Source organism: Zootoca vivipara, chromosome 9, assembly GCF_963506605.1.
Source record: "Zootoca vivipara chromosome 9, rZooViv1.1, whole genome shotgun sequence".
Taxonomy (NCBI): domain Eukaryota; kingdom Metazoa; phylum Chordata; class Lepidosauria; order Squamata; family Lacertidae; genus Zootoca; species Zootoca vivipara.
In genome coordinates this window covers 56,587,600-56,608,381 of record NC_083284.1, presented here as the reverse complement: position 1 = coordinate 56,608,381, position 20,782 = coordinate 56,587,600, and the positions used below count along the sequence as shown (strand labels likewise).

General features: G+C 44.0%; 1 protein-coding gene across 5 annotated transcripts in view; it reads left to right on the top strand.

The window, feature by feature from the left end:
- The window catches only part of DLC1 (DLC1 Rho GTPase activating protein), a 296,053-nt gene that overhangs the window by 84,039 nt on the left and 191,232 nt on the right, over nt 1–20,782 (top strand). For all 5 annotated transcript variants that reach the window (XM_060278816.1, XM_060278815.1, XM_035114152.2 and 2 more), the window contains one exon: nt 9,546–9,579. In XM_060278816.1, coding sequence (XP_060134799.1) covers nt 9,546–9,579 — 34 coding nt within the window. The remainder of the gene's footprint in view (nt 1–9,545; nt 9,580–20,782) is intronic.

Sequence of the window (20,782 nt, the reverse complement as noted above, 5' to 3'; positions counted from 1 at the left end):
GTTTCTCATTGAAAGTAATGGAAAGTGGATTAATCCGTTCCAGACGGGTCTGTGGAGTACTTAAACTGAAAGTACTCAAACCGAGGTGTACTTAAATCGAGGTATGACTGTATGCTATATTCAAATGAATTCCACACCTTAAATAATATGTATTTATGTACAGATGTGGTGTGGATACTGCATAATGCAGAAAGCAGTGTATTAGTCTAACCAACAAGTAATGGACCTTAGTTTTAGCTGGAGGTGTGCAGAGCATTCCATACCCTCCAGGGACCGTCTCAGGAATACAAAAGCCATGCCAGCTTCTGATTTGATCCTGGAATGTCCCTGTTTCCCCTACCAGTGCTGCCAGTGCCAAGCTCAGGGAGGAGGATGAGCCGGCGCTTGTCCCAAATGGCGGCAGGGCAAGGGAACATCCTGTTGCCTCTCCATGGCCTCTCCATGGCGGCTGCTGCCAGCTTCCTCCCTTGGGCAGCTCATAGCAGCTGGCAGACAGTGGATGAGGAGGAGGAGAGGCTACCATCATCGAGGCCCAGCCTCATGGGAGGCACCAGCTCTGATGGGCAGTCAGAGGGCAGTGCCACCCTGGGCGAGAAGAAAGGGGGAATGGAGTAGCACACAAGGAGTCCAGATTTTTGTTTAAATTTTTTTTGTTTAAAACGGAAACACCGTTTACCTTCCTGCCATAGTGGTACCTATTTATTTACTCACAGTGGTGTGCTTTCAAACTGCTAGGTTGGCAGAAGCTGGGACAGAGCAACGGGACAGAGCTTAAGTTCTACCAGCTTGAGCTCTGCTGGTGTAGCTCCAGCTCAGCCGACATGAGGGACTGAGTGCAGCATAGCCTTGGCTCTACTGAGAAGGACCAAGATGAGCAGCATCCAACCTTCCCAGACTAGCAGATCTGAGGTTTGAATGGCAACTACTTCTTATGTACCTTTTTGTAATTCCTACGCAAATGTGTGCTTTGGCTGAGTGGGTGGCCAAGAGCACTGAATTACTCTGCTAATCCCATTCAAAACCCAGGCAGCAATTCCCCACCAGGACTGGGTGTGGTCACTTTCCTTATCCTCACATCTGTATACTCCAAAAATCACACGGCACTTTTTGTGGGCTTGCTCTTTTCTTATTTCTACTATATTCCTTTACAGGAACAATCCAAATCAGTCCTCTTAGCTTAACTTCTAGAGTCATCTGATCCACGCAGTGTTTTCCCCTAAACATTTCCATATTCTGTTGGAACTGTTAACTTAGACAGATTCGTTGCCACCCTCATGCATATTCTATCCGGAGTGCAACCCTTTCAGAGCAGCTTTTCTTGAACACATAGGCTTGACGGTGATGTAATATTGCTAAAAGCTTGGGAAATGGTTCGGTTTTGTCTGAATGGGATGTTACACGCAAAAAAGGTGCTTGTGATCGGACCATCCCCTTCGCCACAAAAATGAACAATCATTACTCATCCAAGGTCCCTGATGTAGAACCTTGATTGTTCTAGGGTTCTGCATAATATCAAAGCCTTGCCAAGTAGAGGAGGATTTTTCCCTTCAGATAGTCATTCCTCCAGCTCAAAGGGTGATGGAAACTGGGGGCAGAACTAGCATGGCTGTCCCTGCACCCCACACCCCCGTGTTGCTTTCCCCAGTTACAGGAGGTCCGAATAGGGCTGTAGTAGGATGACATTGTCCACCTAGGCAAACAGTTCTTCTTAAAGGGAAAACATACTCAGCAAATGCTGGAGATCACAGTTTAGGGACAATTAGGGATTTATGGGTTTTAAGCAACACTTTGAATTAGTGTGGCCAGGTGAAAAAGAGGACGGGGCTCCTGTAGCTTTAGTAGTTGTGTGTAACATCAGTTAAAGGTGCAAGAATCATAGAATTGTAGAGTTTAAAGGGACCCCAAGGGTCATCTAGTCCAACCCCCTCCAATGCAGGAATCTCAGCTAAAGTATCCGTGGCAGATGGCTTCCAAGCTCTGCTTAAAACCTCTAAGGAAGGGGAGTCCACCACCTCCCAAAGGAGATTGTTCTTACTGTCAGAAATGTTTTCTGTATGATTAGTCGGAATTTCCTTTCTCCTTTCAAGAACTCTGCCTCTTCTTGTCTATTTTTCTGGGTGCCCCACCTTGAATTGTGTTTGAAAGGGAATAGAGGGTAGATATCTGCCTGTGTACAACATGCTTGTGACCCCCAATCCTTGGCAGATGCTGCACTAGCCACAATGTTGCAGTGTCTATATCTATATATGTATATCTTAGTCTCTCCAGCAAGTATTCTGACCTCACCAGGCCAGCTTTAATTGCTGGGCTAAAATTGCTTGTATGTGAAAAGCAGCCAGCTAGTTGTTCACGCAGCAGCACTAGATAAAAATTTGTAGAAACGGAATTTGTCTAACTTGCAGTCCAGCCTTTTGTATTTCTTTCTTCCCAGAGAGAGCAGACTACCAAAACTAAGATCTGACATGTTTTCCTTAGAAAGGGACCGTCCTCTAGAGACCTAATGCTTTTCATCCATCAGCGAAGGTTCTGTTGGGGTTCATTTATGCAACAGCAGATCTTTTCCTCCTCTTGAGCTCAAAGTCATTAGTTTAGCTAATGTTTATCTTGCAAAACCTTTTTTACAATCACAAACGCATCAATAAAACCCAAAAATCTGGCAAATTTAATTGTTAGAAAATAAAAAGCCTACTTGTATCTTAAGGGCTGGTAATTAAAATCTCATGTTCCCTTCTTATTTCAGCAACTACAAATGTGATGTTCTCATGAAATCTTTAAAGTTTATTGCAAAGCCTCTAGAGTACTTTACACATGGTTCTGACATGACTCTATTGATTTGGGCTATTTCTATTGCCTCGTGAATGAATATCTATCTTGAGACCCAAAATGGTTGTTTCATGTTATTAAAATATATTCATAATCCACAACGCCATTGATCTGCATCTGCTTCATATTTAATATTAGAAACAGTTGAGGGGGCGGGGATGAGGGTGACTCATAGATAATATATGCTCCATGTTTCCTCCTTTATTAGATGGCTAATCTAATGCGCCTCCTACATGCTTCATTATTCCAACATGACTTATAGGGAACATAGCCTTGTATGGCGCTTGAATTTGTACATTTAAAGTAGTATTATACCTTTTAAAACAGTCCTGGCTTCCCCCAAAGGACCCTGGGAAGTGTGGTTTGTTAAGGATGCTGTGACTTGCTGGGAGATCCCTGTTTCCTTCATAGAGCTTTAATTTTCCAAGTTCCCTGGGGAGAGGGATTGACTGTTAAATAGGGGTATAATAGTGCTTTAAAGAGGGACCCAGGTGGCGCTGTGGTTAAACCACTGAGCCTAGGGCTTACTGATCAGAAGGTCGGCGGTTCGAATCCCTGTGACGGGGTGAGCTCCCGTTGCTTGGTCCCAGCTCCTGCCAACCTAGCAGTTCGAAAGCACGTCAAAATGCAAGTAGATAAATAGGAACCGCTACAGCGGGAAGGTAAACGGCGTTTCCATGTGCTGCTCTGGTTTGCCAGAAGCGGCTTTGTCATGCTGGCCACATGACCTGGAAGCTGTACGCCGGCTCCCTCGGCCAATAATGCGAGATGAGCGTGCAACCCCAGAGTCGGTCACGACTGGACCTAATGGCCAGGGGTCCCTTTACCTTACTGCTTTAAAAGGGACGTGGGTGGCACTGTGGGTTAAACCACTGAGCCTAGGGCTTGCCGATCAGAAGGTCGGTGGTTCAAATCCCCGCGACGGGGTGAGCTCCCGTTGCTCAGTCCCAGCTCCTGCCAATCTAGCAGTTTGAAAGCCGGTCAAAGTGCTACAGCAGGAAGGTAAACAGCGTTTCTGTGTGCTGCTCTGATTTGCCAGAAGCAGCTTTGTCGTGCTGGCCACATGACCTGGTCTGGAAGCTGTACGCCGGCTCCCTTGGCCAATAATGCGAGATGAGCGCTGCAACCCCAGAGTCGGTCACAACTGGACCTAATGGTCAGGGGTCCCTTTACCTTTACCTTTACTGCTTTAAATGTGTAGATGGGGCCTGAGTCAGATCATTGGTTCATCTAACTCAGTATTGTTTACACTGACTACCAGAAGCTCACCAGGGTTTCAGACTTGGGTGCTGCCCAACCCATACCTGGAGATGGCAGGCATTGAACCTGCAGGCAATGCAGATAATCTGCCATGGACCTATGCCTCTGGCCCCTCCCCAGTCCATCTTTGCAGCTCAATTCTAGCCAGCAATGACTTTTCCAACTTCCGTATGCTGACTGTGTCTGTTCTTTGACAATGAAGACCAAGCTGCTGTAAGGAACGCTCAGGTAAATGCTAGACTACTGCAATGCAATCAGTGTGGGCAACCTATTGGAATGTGTTCAGCAACTACAGTACTGCATTTCCAAAATGTTGCAGCTAGGTTGCTGAAGGGTACACCTAACGCCAATTCTCAAGTAATTGTACTGGGTACCAGTAAGTTTCTTGGTCTAGTTCAAAGTGTTGTTTTAAACCTTTTGACCATAAATGCTGTGGTCTCTGGAAATCTCAAGGAATGCCTCCTCGTGGAAATGGGTGGGTTGGGGATCTGTAAAAGAGAGGCAAACAATTAATCACAGGATTCTTGGGGGGGGGGTCCTTGGCAATTACATTAACATCAATCTGATGTTGGAAGCTGCCCAGATTTGCTGGAGCAACCCAGTCAGATTCAGATGGGTGGGGTATAAATAAAACAACAACAACAACAACAACAACAACAACAACAACAACAACAACAACAACAGGACATCCCTATTTTCATTGAACAAATATTGGAGGGCATGTCTAAGGACCACTGTGGTGGTAAACTCTGCGGTGTTTTGTGCTCTCACAGGTGGCCTGAGCACTGAGGCAAAGAAAAAGCCTTCTGTTTTAGGAAGGCTTTTATGACTTAAATATTCTGTTTCAGCCAGTTGAGTTTTAAGCTTGGCTCTGCTTTATCATGCCTTTAGTTCTTGATTTATGATCTTGTTTTTTTTATCATTTTTATTGTCTGTACTTTGCTTCAGGGACCTCTTTGGCTGGGAAGCAGGTGAAACGATAGATAGGACTGCCTCAGTTGTGTGATGAATACTTTCTGGAGGAAGCAATGCTTCTTAATAGCTGCATGGCAAGCCAATATAAAATAAGATGCAGGTTTATCCAGTATGGTGATGATGCCATCTCAGAAAGGTTAGGTCTGCTCAGTTTCTATGTGCCACATGCAATAATTCAAAGTGAGAACTGGAGATAGCCATCTGAACTGCATTTCCACAGTAGAGTTGCCTATGGGCCCATCAGACTGGTGTTCTATTGAAGGTATGTTTAGGGTTCCTGACACCTGTTAAGCTTTTTTGGAAACCTGACCCAAAATTAGTGATTTTAAGCTTTTTGAGCTGTTTCAGCTGCTTTTTCCATTGCCATACATCCAGCTTTTCCCTAACATTTTGCCGATTCAGCAAAATCCCCCCCCATGCCATTTTTAAACCTGGAAACCAGGGCATAGCAGGAATTTTCCTGTCGTATGGCAAGCCTAGCGTATGTTCTGCAGCATGGCCTTGACACAATAATAGCACGTTAGTGGTGGGTTTATTCTGCTTCAATTTCTTCTGCAATTCTACCACATTATTGCTGTCTGTAGGGACAACAAAGGTGGGACAAGAACAAACCAGAACATTTGTGGTTTTAAAAAGTTATTGGGTTTCACATCCAATAGCCTCAATTTCCCCAGGACATCACTGGTTGACAGAAGCCACCCCAGCTTCTTAGATCAATCTGTGATGTCCCACTTCCTCTGCTGTCGCCTCTGCCAGGTCTCTGCCAGGGAACGCCAGCTCTGCAAGGCCTCCACCACACTTCTGCTGAGGCCTGGGGGCCCTCTGCTCCCACTGACGTGCTTCAAGAAGCCAGGCAGAAGTGCACTTCCAGTGTGGCACTGGCTTCAGGAAGTGTATCAGGAGAATCACTGGGCCTCATCGAGCTTTTCAGCAACAGTGGCCTCATCGTGGCAGCGGCAGAGGAGGGAAATGGCACCTGTCGGAAGTATTCAGTCATGTATTTGAAGCAAAATTGACTATAGTGGTACTTCAGAAGTCGAACGGAATCTGTTCCAGAAGTCCGTTCGACTTCCAAAATGTTCAGAAACCAAGGCGTGGCTTCCAATTGGCTGCAGGAAGCTCCTGCAGCCAATCAGAAGTCGTGGAAGCTGCGTCGGACGTTTGGGTTCCAAAGAACATTCACAAACCGGAACACTCACTTCTGGGTTTGCGGCATCCGGGAGCCAAAACGTTCGACTCGCAAGGCGTTTGGGATCCAAGGTACGACTGTATTTAGTTAAATGGTCAGACGATTAATGAACTACCGTTTTGTTTTTTTTTAAAAAAAATGGTTGACAACCCTAATAGTTACTGTGCAGTGTTAGCTAACTGCAACAGATATGAACAAATAAGAACGAGCGGTTTTAAATAGTGACGACATAATTAGTAATTCTGTTTTGAGTTTCAGTGTCACATGTGTGAAATATAAAAGATCTAGAAGGAGATTCTTTTAAACAAAAGTGTATAATTTGATCATGTGGAAGTTATTAGTGCAGTTCTTTTGTTTCATCAGGAGTTTGGAATAATGCGAAGCTGCACTGGACCCATCTGGCTGAGCAGGAAAATCCCATTTAATTGCTCTTTTGCCAAAAATGTTAAATCACTTCCTGGGAATGCATTTAATTTAAAGCATATGGAAACTATCGAGGAAGGTCCATAGTGAATTCAAAGCTATGTTTTAGCTGCAAGCATTTTTCATAAGTTACAATAAGGCATGTTATCCTGCTGGGTTGATAGTATGTTAGCCACTCCTTCCCCACAAAAAAGCCCTTAAGTTTTATGGGGCTTGCTTGCCTGAAGAAGTGGTGGAATAATATGTTTTCACTCCTTGCTGCGTTTTTAAGGGAAATAATACTTATCCAATAGTTTGGTTGATATTCTTAGTTCTTAATGAAAGTACATAGGGGCTGCAGAAGGGAGTAACATGTTGTCATTTCAACAAATGTTTGAATAGTTGATCTTTTTGACATTTCATTTGCTTGGTCTAAATGACGCAATATACTATCTTATTTTCTGTGTTTCATGCTCAGACCTTCTGACCTCGACTGGTTCAATCAAATGGTTTATTGACTGGAAATGTCAAGGTCAAATTTGGCGTTTCTTGCGAAATAGCAGGGGGATTTCAAAGGAACAACAACAAAACAGTTTTCATAAGATGTACTGTGGGAGGCCTGCATGCCCCTGAGGGCAAAATTAGACTGTATTGGAGATATGTGGTGGCTACTGAAAGTTGCAGTTGCTGCGCCCGCTCTTCTCTGCACTATAATGTCATGTGTGACACAAATATTGTGCTCTCCACTCAATTGATAAGCCATTGAAGAGGCAAATGAAGAAAAACCAGAGTTGTAGTGACTGCATTTTGTCTCATGGGGCACCTGTAGCCCACCAGACATTTCTGGACTACAATCTTCATTAACTCTAACCATTGACCATGCTGCCCAGGGTTTCTTATTCCTGCTTCTTATTCCTGCTTTTATAGGCATAGTCTCTGGGTGATGATCTGTCACCCAAAGAAGTCTGAATGACATGCAGAAGTGTTTGGGAGTTTTGCTCAGTTTACAATGTGTCTTGTTTTATAATAGGAAGATATAAATGGATTAGCAGTCCCAGAGACTGTGATCTTCTGCCCACAAAGTAAAATATTTAGGTTCCCTACATCACACCGCTGCAGTGTGGGGCAGAGATCTGCAACATCCGCACAAGTAATCCATTCAGCGTTCTGTGTCCCAATGTCCACCTTTGTCAAATATAGAGGGCGGGACTATATTAGTCCCAAGACTATAAATACTTCACCAGGAGGTGTGTGGTTTTTTTTTTTATCTCCCCCATTCGTCCTCCAATCTCAGAGCAATATAGAAACTGTTCCGCTTCAGAGATTAAACTGCCTCAGGTATCGTCCAGAAATTCTTTCTTTTACTTACTTACTTATGTACTTACCGTACATCCCTCACAAATTGGGAGCAACTCCCATTTTAAAAACAATGAAACAATAACATATAAAATATCAGTAAAACACTAAAGCAGAGACTCAAAGAAGTAAATGGCAGCAACTTACTGGTAAATGCAGATGGAACTGAAAAGGGCTGAGTATACTTTAAACAATTAAGTCTTTGCCTGATGCTGAAGGAATTAAAGACATGGCACCAGATGTCCGGAAAGTTGCACAAATGGGGTGCCACCACAGAAAAGACTCTTTCCCTGTCACTTCTTGCCTTGCTTCTACGCATCTTGAGAAAAGGCTCTGGATTTGTGATCTATCCACCTTCACTTTAGGAACTGATTTGTTAACCTACCTTGATCCATTTGTCTATGGCAGGACTGGAGAACTCTATGGGAGACCATCAACAACTCTCTGTTTGCCATGCTGACCAGGGAGTTGGAGTCCAAGAATATTTAGAGGGCAACAGATTCCCCATCCATGGTTTATATGGACTATTGACCAGGAAGTTCATGGAATCAGCTTATAGTGTGTGTCAGTTTTAGAGTATACTCAAAATATTATAGCTTTGAGCTAAATTACTAGGGTTTCCATACTTTTTTTATGTTGAACTCTTTGTAATACAAATAAAAAAAATTAAGACTGCAGTCCTGCATCAACTTACCTGGAAGAAAGTCCTACGGGAAACAGTGGGACTTACATTCAAGTAAGCATACATATCACAGACATTAGCCATTGTGAATTCGTGAATGTCATGTTTTGGTGCAGCTGAGGACATGGGAGCAAAATCTGGTAATGACTCACTGGAGAGAGACTATGGGGGAGAGAGATCTGCTCTTCTTCAAATGCTAATCCACTTATTGGGAGAGAATAAGCATCTATGCCATTATAAATGACTGTTATCTAACACAGCTGTACATATATTTTCTTGGGCTGCCACATGCAGAACAACGGTGCCCCATTATGTGTAATATTTTAGCTTCGTTAGCAGACACATCTGTGCAGGAGGGCTTTGAGAAAGAGAAAATAAAGCTTTTTAAAGGGAATTTTCGCACATTGGTTTGTTTGCTTGTGTGAGATGTCGGGAGGGGGGGGAACCATCGCTCTGTGGCGGAGCACATGTTTCACAATCACAAAGTCTCAGGTTCAGGTGGCAGATCCAGCTGGGAAAAGATCAGGTATCAAGTGAAGTGAAAGATCTCTGCCTGAGACCCTGGAGAGCTTCTGCCAGGCTGGATGGATGAACAGGAAGCTTCAGGCAGACAAATAAGCAGGCGAAGGTATTGTTATACATTGGGGGGGAGGGGGGACCCAAATGAACTAATGAACATGCGTAGGTTGTGAGCAGAGACTGCCTCGTGATGCCACTCCTAACCAGCAACTGTGTTAATTTTATCTCACATGGATCTCTGAAAGAATACTGAGAGGCAGAGATGTATGTGTGATCATTCATCTCCATTTTTTTTAAACTGTGCTTTTAGAAATGTAACATCTTTTCCTTCCTTTGCAGGCCATGCCAATTTTTACAGAAAAGGAGAAGGCCGGTAAGTGACGTTTGTTTTTTTATTTTCTTTTGGTCTCTGCCCCTAACTTAATTTTTGTACAACGTTGGTTTGCATATCGTCGCGGAAAGAGCTGAGCTGAAATTTCAGCAGAAGGTGCAAAAACAAGAAACCCAAGAAATAATATAGTACAACTACAGGGTGTTTATCAGCAGCATTGCTATTCCATGACAAGGAAAAAAGTAGCGTCTGATTGTAGCAAAGATTTGTGAAAAGCTCACAACATGAACGGTTTTGTTAAACTGGTATGATAATAGGCAATATGGTTGCTGCAAAAAACTTTATATACTAGGATCTTGCTTTCTTATTGGTCAGTCTTTGATATTATTTGGTTGGCTGGTGGCTTAGTACTTCCTTGATTTTGCCTGATGTGGCAGGCGAGGGGAATTAACAGTGAAAAAGATTGGTACACACTTTCAGAAGACTGGATGGCAACTGTTTGATCAGGGTGTATTTTCCACAATGTTCTACACAATATTTTAGACCCTAAATTTAGAGGCTCTTTGTGGTCAGATGACAGGATCCCAAGCTTTTCATATTCCATCTCTTTCCCTCTTTGTTCATTGAGCGTTCATCCTGATTTGTTTGCACAAAATTTGTGGATAAGCTAGATGATGTTGACTGTTTCTTCTGATTTGTTTGTGGGAAGTTATATGACGTTTGTTGCCTTGAGCAATTGTTGTCTAGTGATTTTCCCAACACTTTCCTTCTTGCAAAAAGTCTGATTTTATGAAGAAAAGCAAGCTTGTTGTACATGAGTAGCCTACTAAATCTGCTTTACTTGGAGTGAATCTGCTGGTATGTGATTGAATCTCTTTGGAAACAGTAACGTTCTGAAAGTGCCCAGTCTGTACATAACATAGGATAACAGTAGCTCGTGCCTGTTTTGACTCGTTTTGTTGGTTACAGTACTACTGTACATTGTTCATTGTATCTACATGGCTGGGCAATTTTGTAAGATGTTGCAGTTTTTTTTCTGTAAAAGGATATTTTGGTAACCTGCTTGTTCCCTCCCTTTCCTTGCAAAGAGCTTGGAGCAGTGTACGTTTTATTATTAACTGGAGCTGGGTGACATCTAGTAGATAGAGACTTCCACAAGACCACCCCATGAACTTCATGGCTGACCGTGGATTCAAACTTAGGCTCCCCAACCCAAGTCCATCTGCTGCTCTCAGTAGACACTACCGTAGCATCTTGAACTAGTGATTTTTCCGTGGCACCTTTGATCTGCAAGTAGAAAAATACAGAGGCAATGAAAAGGGATCCTTAGCTGTTGGAAGCTTCTTCTCGTCTCTGGTTGCAGAATCAGGCACTGTATGATCCTCACGATGCCACCAGATGGTGAGAGGAACTGAAGACTATAAAGTGACTGAGTGGTGACAAGATGGGTCAAGCCGCAGTGTGTGAGCTCTCAGCAGGAAGGCCTTTGAAAAGTCACTGCCGACATGCTCTTCTGTCAGTAAACAAGATGCTTAAAAAAAAAAACTGCCTGGTGAGCCAGAATGTTTTAAACTTTGATCTAAGTGGAACTCTAGAAAGAAAGCATTAAAGGCTGTACTGTAATAGCTTTTTACAAAAAGTATTTTGATGAAATTCTCTGTCCTTTTTCCTTCTTCCAGTCGATTTTGGCTTATATGGTTGGTAAAAGAATCACAAGTGTTCTGCATCCACAGTATTTTCAGATAATGCCGGAAGAGCTGGTTTGCTCTTTAAAGAAGTTATCTTCTTGAAGCAGGCACGGGAAATGCAAGGGATGCTGCTAAATAAATAAATAATGCCTTTACTCTCGGAAGGAGCTAAGCACAAATCTACACGTCTTCAGAAAGAGATGGAAAATTAAGTCTTCATTCTGCCCCGGTTCTTCCTCAATTGCTTTCACCCCAGCCCAGAGTACAGATGTGGAACAACTAGGGCAAATAGCCAGGCATATTTATTGGATATAGTGTAGTTTTATTGCTCTGGCTTGTGATAAGTGCTTTTGGCTAGCTGTAGTATATTTTTAAATGCTGTTTTTTGTAATTTTAGAATTGATGATGATGATGTTTTAATGTTGTGGTTAATATTTATATGCCACCTTGAAAAGACTTGGTACAGAAAGTCAGTCTAGCAATTAAATCAGACTTCCTCTTTGAAGAAATATTTGATCAACATGCACATGTTCAATATGGAGCCACAAAACAACAGCATGAGGGGGCAGAACAATGGTGCCCTCCCGGCAGTGAAGGCACTTCATTCACTGGTGCAGGGATGAAGTGACACAGCATCAGCCCCCTATCACATACCACTGCAGCATTACATCTTTGTGGAGCCAGGAGGCTCAGTCCTGCTCCCCCTCCACATGCTACACCACCATGCATAGTGGTAATATCTACAAAAAGCTTCAATGGACTACAAATGTATAAGCAATGCAATCACACTTAGTTATTTTTAAGAGCACTTCAGGTCTTGCATGTCTGCAAAAGACCCAAAACATATATGCATTTCCTTGCCAAAAAAAAGAAGATCCTTTCCCACTTCTCCTAGTTTTCGATACTGTTACTGGCCACCCCAATCCCTGCTGAGCAGTAACAAGAGCCAAGGGGTCTTGGCCCTTAACTGTGTGCCTTGGAAATGAGGCACAGTGGAGACCAGTGGCATAACATGGATTGCCAGTGCCCGGGGTGGGGAAATCGTTGTGCCCCCTGGTGGACTGGGCAGCTGGGGTGGGAATAAACAATAACAATAACTATCAAACCGATTCCAAAAGTGTTCTAAAGGGTCATTTTATATAGAGCTGGAGTGCTGAGTCGATTCAGGGAAAGACCCCGTATTGTTCACGAAAGAGTTTTATATATAAAGCCAAAGTGTCGAGTCGATTCAGGGGGAAAACCCAGACAGGGCCCTGTTTCATTCGATGTGGATGCCTTCGTCAGCTAATTTATGAAGTCGTGCTGATTTTTGAAATGAAATTCTATGCTTTTCAAATATCGCCTCTGCACCTCAGCAGCCAGGGCTCTGTGCCTGTCATGGGGGCAGCTGATTGCGCGCCCCCTCAAAAAATTGTGCCCTGGGCCCCCACACTGTGTCTCTGGTGGAGACTGTCACGTGAAGTATTCTACCTCTTTACTAAATTTAGGATTTTTGGGAGTCTTCCCCGCTCCCCATGAATTCAAAATTCCACTATTATGTGAGCTGACTTCCATAGGTTTTTGGCTTTTGGCTATGTGGTGATCAACCTGCTAGCCTGACCAGCACTTGTGTTTCTCTGCCAAATGAGCACTTTCAACCTTTCCAGCTTGTCACTCTGCAAAAGCAGTCCCAGCATTGCTTCCTGAACTGCATGGGTGACTGCCAAACACCAATAAATTTTAATGGACGACATATTGCATTTGGTTGCTCCATTGGCATTTATGGGCTGGGAGAAAGTGTGGTGACGACCATAGTTCCCGGTTAACAGTTCATGTTAGGGAGCGTGTTGGCCTTCCTTCCTTTTTTAAGGAAGAGTTGAAAGTTCTGTCTTTCAGTGAATTCCTCGCTGCTGCTGCTGCTGCTGCTGCTGCTGCTGCTGCTGCTGCTGCTACTGCTGCTGCTTTTTTTAAGGCTGTTGGTTAAACCAATGAATGCCCCTCCAGTTTAATACGGTGTCTAAGTCTGTTAGGCAAAAAAAAAAAAAATTGCATGAGCATTACATGTCAACACTCCAGATATGCTTTGATTGAAAAGATTAGCTCACTTGCTCTCTCCCCCCCCCTTATCTCATCTTCCTTCTGTGAGTCTGATCCACGGAGGGGGCTTTCCCAGTGAGCCAGCATGAGCTGTCAAGTCGGGTTGACAGCCCTGAAGTCATAGGCAGGTTTGCTGGGCCTCTGTGACTTCCTGCTTCGCAAAGAAAGTGGGCAGAGGCACCTAGAGGGCTTTACTTTGGCTGTAGGAGAGCGGCAGATGAGGAGGACAGTGGCAAACAGGCTCTGCAGCAGCACCTTGGATGGCATGGGTAGGCCAGAGGGCACTGGGCAGGGGCACCAACTTGAACAAAATATTGTGGGGGCCCAGGTGAGCCCCACCCCACACAATTGATCATATTATGCAGTGCACACACACCATTTGAATGGGAAGGCACATCAACTTTGTGGGGACCTGACCCCCCTTTATTATGTGGGCCAAAGCCCCCATGGCCCCTAGGAATTGGCTCCTATGCAACTGGGATTGCAGCTGGTCAATGTAGCCACAGTTAAGTATGGAATGGCAGTGTGAGGGGGGAGAAGAAAATGTTAATTATGTGCTTCACAATGGAAGTAATGTAGACAACGGTCTAAAGGTGGTCCCCCCCCCAACCATTAACATTACTTAGATGAATCACTGTCAAAAAGGCATCAAGCACTTCTTTCTCAGACTTGGGCTGCCATGGCAACAACCACAGAGACATCAGCACCCATACTGTTAAGTGTCTGTGCAGATGACTAGGATCAGGGAGTCCCGGACTGAAGCTTATTTGAAGGTTTTAGGCCAGGGGGTGGCTAACCTGTGATAGCCCTCCAGCTGTGATGGACAACCATATCCATGAGCTCTGACCATTGGTCATGTTGGCTGCGGCTGATGGGATTTGCAGTCCCACAACACCAGCTAGGCCACAGATTCCCACCCATGCTCAAAGCAAATCATAGTTAAATCATTGTATGCAATTGGGAGGATAAAATGTGGCAGACCCGGGTATACTGCCCTGAGGTCTACAGAGAAAAAGTGAGGTGCAGATGTGTTACATAATGAGTGGGCAATCCCTAGAAGAATCCAGTATTTGGGGGAGTGGTGAAATGCCTATTAGCTGAGCAACACCTTTTGTCTTCTCAAAGCATTGACAAAGTACTGTCTTTGATGTGTGGTTCAAATCTTGTTTGTTTGCACACGACATTGAAAAGGCTGTGAATATAGGTTATGCATATAGATGCAGTAAAAAAAAAATAAAAAAAAAATCCTTCCAGTAGCACCTTAGAGACCAACTAAGTTTGTCATAGGTATGAGCTTTCGTGTACATGCACAGCTACCTGTAACATATAAATGCAGGCATTCTGTTGGCCTTTTGGTGAGACGGTTTGCATTTATTTATTTATTTATTTATTTATTTATTTATTTATTTCAGAGGCTTATATACAACCTACGTAGGTCTCATCCACACCACACCTTTAAAGTACACCCCCACACACAAAAAAATAATAATTCCTGGGAGCTGTAGTTCACCCCTCACAAAGTCACAGTTCCCAGCAGCCTTGACAAGCCACAGTTCCCAGGATGCTTTGGGGGAAGCCATTTGTTTTAAAATGTGTTTTTACATGTTGGTGTGACTATATGACCCTTCTCTGCCTAATTTCTTCCCATGGTCATTAAAAAGGGCTTTCCAGCAAGCGTAACATTTGTTTTAATCCATAAATCAGCATATCACCTGTGCTACTGACAATTTGGGAAGGTACCTGTCACAACTGCAATGCCAAATCAAGTTGAGAGGTGGGGCTTCCCCTTCTCTACCGTCAGTTATGCTGTCCTCCTTTTCTCATGCACTCTGAGTTCTCCCAGGAGTCTAACAAGGTTTGTTCAATGCAAGGAAGGCAATAATTGCTACCAGGAGAACTACCTTTGATGTACCATGCTGTCTTGTCTTTGAAACTTTCTGCCTGAGTGCTGTACACTGAACAGAAGCAGGCTTGTGTTCTACATTCATGCACGCTCATTACTGAGAATTGTGCCTGGTGGTCATTGTTGGCCTGGGAATATTCTCAGCTACATTTCTCCATCAATTCCAGATGGTCCTCTAGGGCATCTCTGTGTTCAGAATGTTTTCATCCTCTGCTTGCTTGGAAGAAGGAAGCCTATGTCCTTCTTGTCATTCAGTGCTAAAGCAATAATCAGGACAAGAAGAATGCAGTTCTCTATTGCCCAGAGCCCAGATTTGCCAAATTCCTTCTCCCCTGATGAGAAATACAAATATGCTTCCTTGTCCAAAGCAGTGATGTAATTAGCTAGCACTAGGTAAAATGAAAATATGTATATGCCCTCAGGTTCAGCATGGTGTTGGGAGATGTTTTGGGAATACACATATGAATGACAAATCCTTCTTTGGTTTACATAGGATCTGGGGTAAGTTAAAGTTGCCATGTAGGTTCATGTTGCGACAATTGCAATGGATGCCTACCCATGGCTGCAGTACTGCCAGCCATAGCTCAGTCGCAAAGCACATGTATTACCTGTGAGAAATTCCTGGTTTGGTCCCTGGCAAGGGGCTGGGGAAAGACTCCTGTCTGAGAGACTGGAAAGCTCTGCCAGTCAATGGAGACTATAGATTAGGGTCCCCAAACTAAGGCCCAGGGGCCGGATGCGGCCCAATTGCCTTCTAAATCTGGCCCGTGGACGGTTCAGGAATCAGCATGTTTCCAAGATGGCGGCGGTAGTGGAAGCACCGTTCGAGCTTCGCATCAGTATTGTATTATTTTACTAGTGTTTTATTATCCTTTTAATCGAAAGAAGGACTGACAGCTGAAGAAAACCTGCAGCTGAGTGAGTAGAACTCCCTAAAGGAACATAACAAGGCTAAGATAAACTCCCGGGAGAAAAACCAAATTGCTAACCTGATAAGGGTCTGGCAAGGCCTTGGGAGCTACTCCCTTTCTGCTGAGACCGACTCACGGAGGGCCCTACGATAAACTCCGAAGGTGGTGAGGAAGAGCTGTGGCTACGGCTTCAGCCAGTGAAATTTATTGCTCCATTCTACCTCCCCCGGCCCCCCTTGTATGGCCCCCCTTGCCGGCTGTTAACATCTAAAGACTCCGAAGATTCTAAATCTACTAGGCCGTGTGTGCGGGGAAGCTAGAGGGCACAATTCGGAGGAACAAAGAGTGCTTCCCACTCTCGCTGTTGAAGTATCCCCTCCCTAGTACAACTGCAACTGTGAGCAAAAAACCCACAGAAGAGCTGATAGTCTTTCGTCTTGGCAAGAATTTTTTACATGCAGCATTTTATATATTTTATTGTTGACGCCGGCTCCAACGATAAAAAATTGTGGATTGACGTCGTTTTAGTTTCTGTGTGTGTGTGTGCAACTAAGCACGCTTTTAGAAGGAAAGTTTATGGGGATGGAGTGGAGGCTGTGAACCCATTAGCCTACCGTTCCAGCAAGCTGTGAAAGATTGCCTCATTTGTTATCTTCCTATTTCAAAGGCATTGATAAACTCCTTGTAAGCCCCAGTTCTACAGCTCCTCCCCTCGGTGGTTTTTAATTCTTATTTTAAAGGAATTGGCTTTTAACTCTTGCTAGCTATGGGTCATGGGAAACGTTTGAGAGAACTTGAAGAACCTTTGTCGCTCCCAAAACCAAAATTAAAAAGGACTGACAGACACCTGGGGAAAAGAGGGAATGACCAAATAGACCACCATGCCGGGGTGGAAACCTACAATCGCTTCCTCCCGCTAGAAGGCCTTGAACTATCCCCTACAGCGATGGTCCAGTGTTCCTCCAAATCAAAGACCCAATCGAACTCTCCGAGTAAAGGGAACAAAACCCCTCTGAAAGGAGGAACAGCCCCTGACCTGATGGATTGCCCTAGATGCGAACAGCTACACTTGGTTATTCAAACTCTCCACTATATTTTCAAAAAAATGGATGAGATATCTCTCCAATTATCAAATCTCCAGAAAGTGGAAAAATCTGACTTAAAAACATCCGAACTAAAAACATTTCAAAACTCGTCCATCGTTAAAAAGTCTTCGGCTCTCCATCCCCTCTTAGTTAAAACGGAGGCGAGAAAACACAAATATCACCTTAATCCTCAATTAAATAAACAAGCACTAGTCCTACAACCTAAGAAAATCTGCCTTTTCACCCGGGCTGAAACAGGAAAATGGCTCAGCTTAGAAGGGGCTAAAGAATGCCTCAGTAAAATCCTAAAGATCAAGAACCAACAAATAGACATACATGCGGTCCTGCCCCTGGTACAGCAGGACAGCTCCCTCAAGGTGATTTTGGCTTTTCATTCGCCAAAGATCCCCTCCATCATCGTACGTCGGAAAAAGGACCTGATTATGGCTGGCATTATTCCAACGAGGGTGTTTGTGGATAAAATGATCAAACCCTTATTATGCAGAGTAGCTGATGGCACGCCCCAAAGTACAGACTGCCCTGACACACTTGATAAAGATGCCGCTTTACATCTTCCCCATCCAATTTCAACACCCCCTTGTCCACTTAATGAACCTTCACCTGTACCTGATATCCTACAAACTTCCTTGGACGAAAGCGCGCTCATCATTTCTTTTGGCGAACTCCCGTGGGATGAACAAGTAGAAACAATTCAAAGACTCGATGCGCTTAAATCGCAGCTTTTACGTGTCCATGATAAAGTAAAGGTCAAAAATAAGCTGATTCCATCATCGTCGACAGAAGCAGAGGACCTCCTTCAATTCAGCCCCGTGCCTAAATCCAAATGTCTTCAGCAGGCTCTATCGCGCCGGGCAACATCGACACTATGCCCTGATCTGCATGACGGACCCTCAACATCAGCCTTAATAAATTTTGACCCACTCCCCCCGACGGACTCAGCGAAGGACGAAGTCTTGGCCCCCCAGCAAGAGCTAAATTCCACCTCGACACACTCATCCATGCCGACCTTAGAATCCTCACCCTCTCCGGATAGAACAACACCCAACCAGCAAATGAGACCTCGAAGAAACCTTTCCATAATATCTGATCCTATAGTTGACCCCCGACCACCTCAACCTCTATGGGAAGGAATTCCCTTAGTACAAGATATGAGGTCGGATCTGATTGAAGACCCGATGGGTCGTATAAACAAAATTATCCAAATTCCAAATGACAATTCTAATAGAGATCCTGTCTTTGCCGATTTAACCTCCATCTCCTTGAGTAATGCTCCTCTACGCTCTCCAACTTCTTCAGAATCACAGACTATTTTAGGACAAGGAGCTACCTCTAGCGGAACAAGCATGCCAACTTTACAGCCAAAGCGTCCTAATACGGTTACCACTTTGGGATGCCCATCTCTGTCGTCATCCTCCCAAAGTAAAATAACAGATTTTTTTGCAACTGCAACTCCCTCCACTAAAGAACCTCTCTTGTATCCGAATTGACTGCTAAATAGCCGGACTAGAAAATCCCCCCTGGCATTTTTATGTTGGAATATTGCAGGATGGAGGGGGAAAAAATTAGATCCTGAATTTTTGAAGTTTATAAATTTATTTCAGATAATACTCCTGCAAGAAACCTGGGAAGAGGAGGCAATTGATATAAATGGCTACGATCTCATTTCACTCCCAGCCTGCCCCTCCCTTAAAGGCGGACGCCCTAGAGGCGGTTTGTTGATTGCCATTTCTCTTAAATTGCAGGCCAAATTTACACTTGTCCAGTCACTACCCCCTTATGCCATCACAGGCCTGATTTCCGGGGGGGAATTTGAGTTACTAATTACAAATGTTTATCTCCCTCCTGGAGGCCAAATAGCGGACCTCCATTCTAAATGGGAAATGCTTGAAGAGCACTTAATTCTTTGTTACACCAAGTACCCAAATACCCCTTCAGTACTGGGAGGTGATTTTAATGCTCGTACGGCTGCAAACTGGGAGGCATTGAGTAAGGCTAAGTGGTGGGTTACTCCTGGCCACCAAAATCTGGATCTATCCCTCTATGTACAGAGGCGGTCAAAAGATAACAGAGTGAATGAAGCGGGTGTCCTTTTATACCAAATGATAATTCGTTTAAATTTAATCATTTTAAATGGTAACTGCCCTCCGGATATCCCCGGTGAATTCACCCACCTGAGCGCATTTACAAACAGTGTGCTAGATTACTTCATAGTTTCCAAATACTTACTTTCAAATCCTTTTTATTTTAAAATAGAAAATGTCCAACTGAGTGACCACCTCCCGTTGGTTGCCAAACTTTCAATGGATTGGCACCCGGTAGAGGCTACACATCCCACACATATAGGATTAAATGCTGCAGCACAAGTGAAAGGAATAAAATGGTCTCCAACTCAGGCCCAAAAATATATGGAACTTTTCCAAAAAGAGATAGTTCAATCTCACATTGCCTCAAATCTAGACTCATATGGACATGACAAAATCATTAATGTATTTTCTTTGTTTATGGAAGATCTCACATCCTTCTTCACAGTACCGGCCCACCGAGTTAACCGGACCCAATACAAGACTGGTGCTCCCTGGTTTAACTCGCAATGCAAACAAGCTAGACAGCACCTCTGCACTATCTACAATGAGTATAAACTCTCTGGCGCCCTAGTATTACCCCCGAATTATCAACAAGCCAAAACTGCATACAAGCAGGCCCAGAAAATAGCCAAGCGTAAGTGGCAGCAAAATCGCTGGCAAGCGCTAATAGTCGCCTCCAGATCCCAAAACTCACAACAGTTCTGGCACCTCATTAATAGAAGATCTAAAAAGTACCCCTTAACAGTCATCCCTGCCCCAGTTTGGGAACTATTTTTAAGGAAATATTTTGCGCTAACAGAAACCAAGACCTATACGTTTGATGATCTGTTTGAACACCTCCCTATTTGGCCTGCCACTGAGCCGGATGAAATTTTGGATTTAATCGCTAAACTTAAGATCGGCAAAGCCCCCGGGCCCGATCTGGTCCCGGCGGAAGCCATAAAACTCCATCCTGCTTGGTGGGCAAAAATCCTTGCTATTACTTTTGATGCCATCAACGCAACTGGACTTGTACCCAAAACATGGAAGGATGCAATTATAATTCCAATTTACAAAAAAGGTTCCCCAGCTGATCCGGGGAACTATAGAAACATCAGTCTTTTGTCAATAATTGGGAAAATATATGCACGCTTCCTGTTAACCAGACTTGTCCAATGGTCTGACGAAAAACAACTGATAGGCCCTGAACAAGCAGGATTTAGACCAAATCACTCAACTACCGATCATGTATTAGTTTTGTACCATCTAGCTCAAAAATATACTTTTCCAACTCAAGGTCAACTTTGCACGGCCTTTATAGATCTCAAAGCCGCGTTTGATAGTATTCCCAGAAGGCTACTTTGGGAAAAATTGGCACGCTGGGGAATTGATAGGAGGTTATTATGGCTAATGATTCAACTTCACGAAGGGTCGGCTGCCAGGGTGAGAATAACCCCTGCCGGCGACCTCACAAATACTGTACCCATCAACAGAGGAG